This window comes from Saprolegnia diclina (genome assembly GCF_000281045.1).
Source record: "Saprolegnia diclina VS20 unplaced genomic scaffold supercont1.362, whole genome shotgun sequence".
NCBI classification, from domain to species: domain Eukaryota; phylum Oomycota; class Saprolegniomycetes; order Saprolegniales; family Saprolegniaceae; genus Saprolegnia; species Saprolegnia diclina.
This window is the reverse complement of record NW_008246429.1, coordinates 804-1,414: the sequence shown is the minus strand read 5'-3', so window position 1 is coordinate 1,414 and position 611 is coordinate 804. Positions and strand designations below refer to the sequence as shown.

The 611-nt window shown below is 57.9% G+C and overlaps 1 protein-coding gene across 1 annotated transcript; it reads left to right on the top strand.

Moving 5' to 3' along the window:
- SDRG_17428 (hypothetical protein) lies at nucleotides 1-393 on the top strand (the record flags this gene model as incomplete). The annotated part of the gene is made up of 1 exon (XM_008623670.1): nucleotides 1-393. A coding segment is annotated over one exon (393 nt), but the record flags the coding sequence as incomplete, so codon positions are not given.
- Between the last annotated feature and the right edge of the window lie 218 nt (nucleotides 394-611).

The following is a 611-nucleotide window of genomic DNA, read 5'->3' as shown; positions in this document are numbered from 1 at the left end:
TACCCGACGTCGGACCCGCTCAGTGCCTACCGCGTCGACGAGATCCTTGCCGCGTCCGACGACATTACTGCCAAACTCCGTCCATACTATTTTGAGTTGGATGCGGCGAAGAGGCTCGCGATTGCAAAAGAGCTCACTGCGGACACGCTCCCAACCTTGTTTGCATGCGTCGAGGCGCGGCTCGTTGCAGCTGCTGCCAAGGGCCCGTATCTCTTGGGTGAGATGCTCTCGCTCGCTGACTTTGAGTTGTTTGTCGTACGCATGATCGTGCGGTCCGGGGAGTTGGCTGATATTCCCACGACGCTCTGCGGTGCATACCCGCGCTGGAATGAGATCGCAGACGCCGTCGCCGCTCTGCCCAAGGTCCAGGCATGGTACGCTAACCATCCATGAGAACGGCCATGCGCGTTGACGAGACGCCACGTAATAAACTTGTATTTTGTATCGGACGATGGAGAGGAAAATCATGCATGGCGAGTATCGTCCCGCACGCCGATGCGCTGCTGGCGTTATGCCGGCGTCGTCATGCTCACGAGCGGGACAGACGCGTTTCAGGAGGTGCTAGTGTAAATGCACTTATAGCCGCCTGCTGTGTGATACGCGCAATAGAG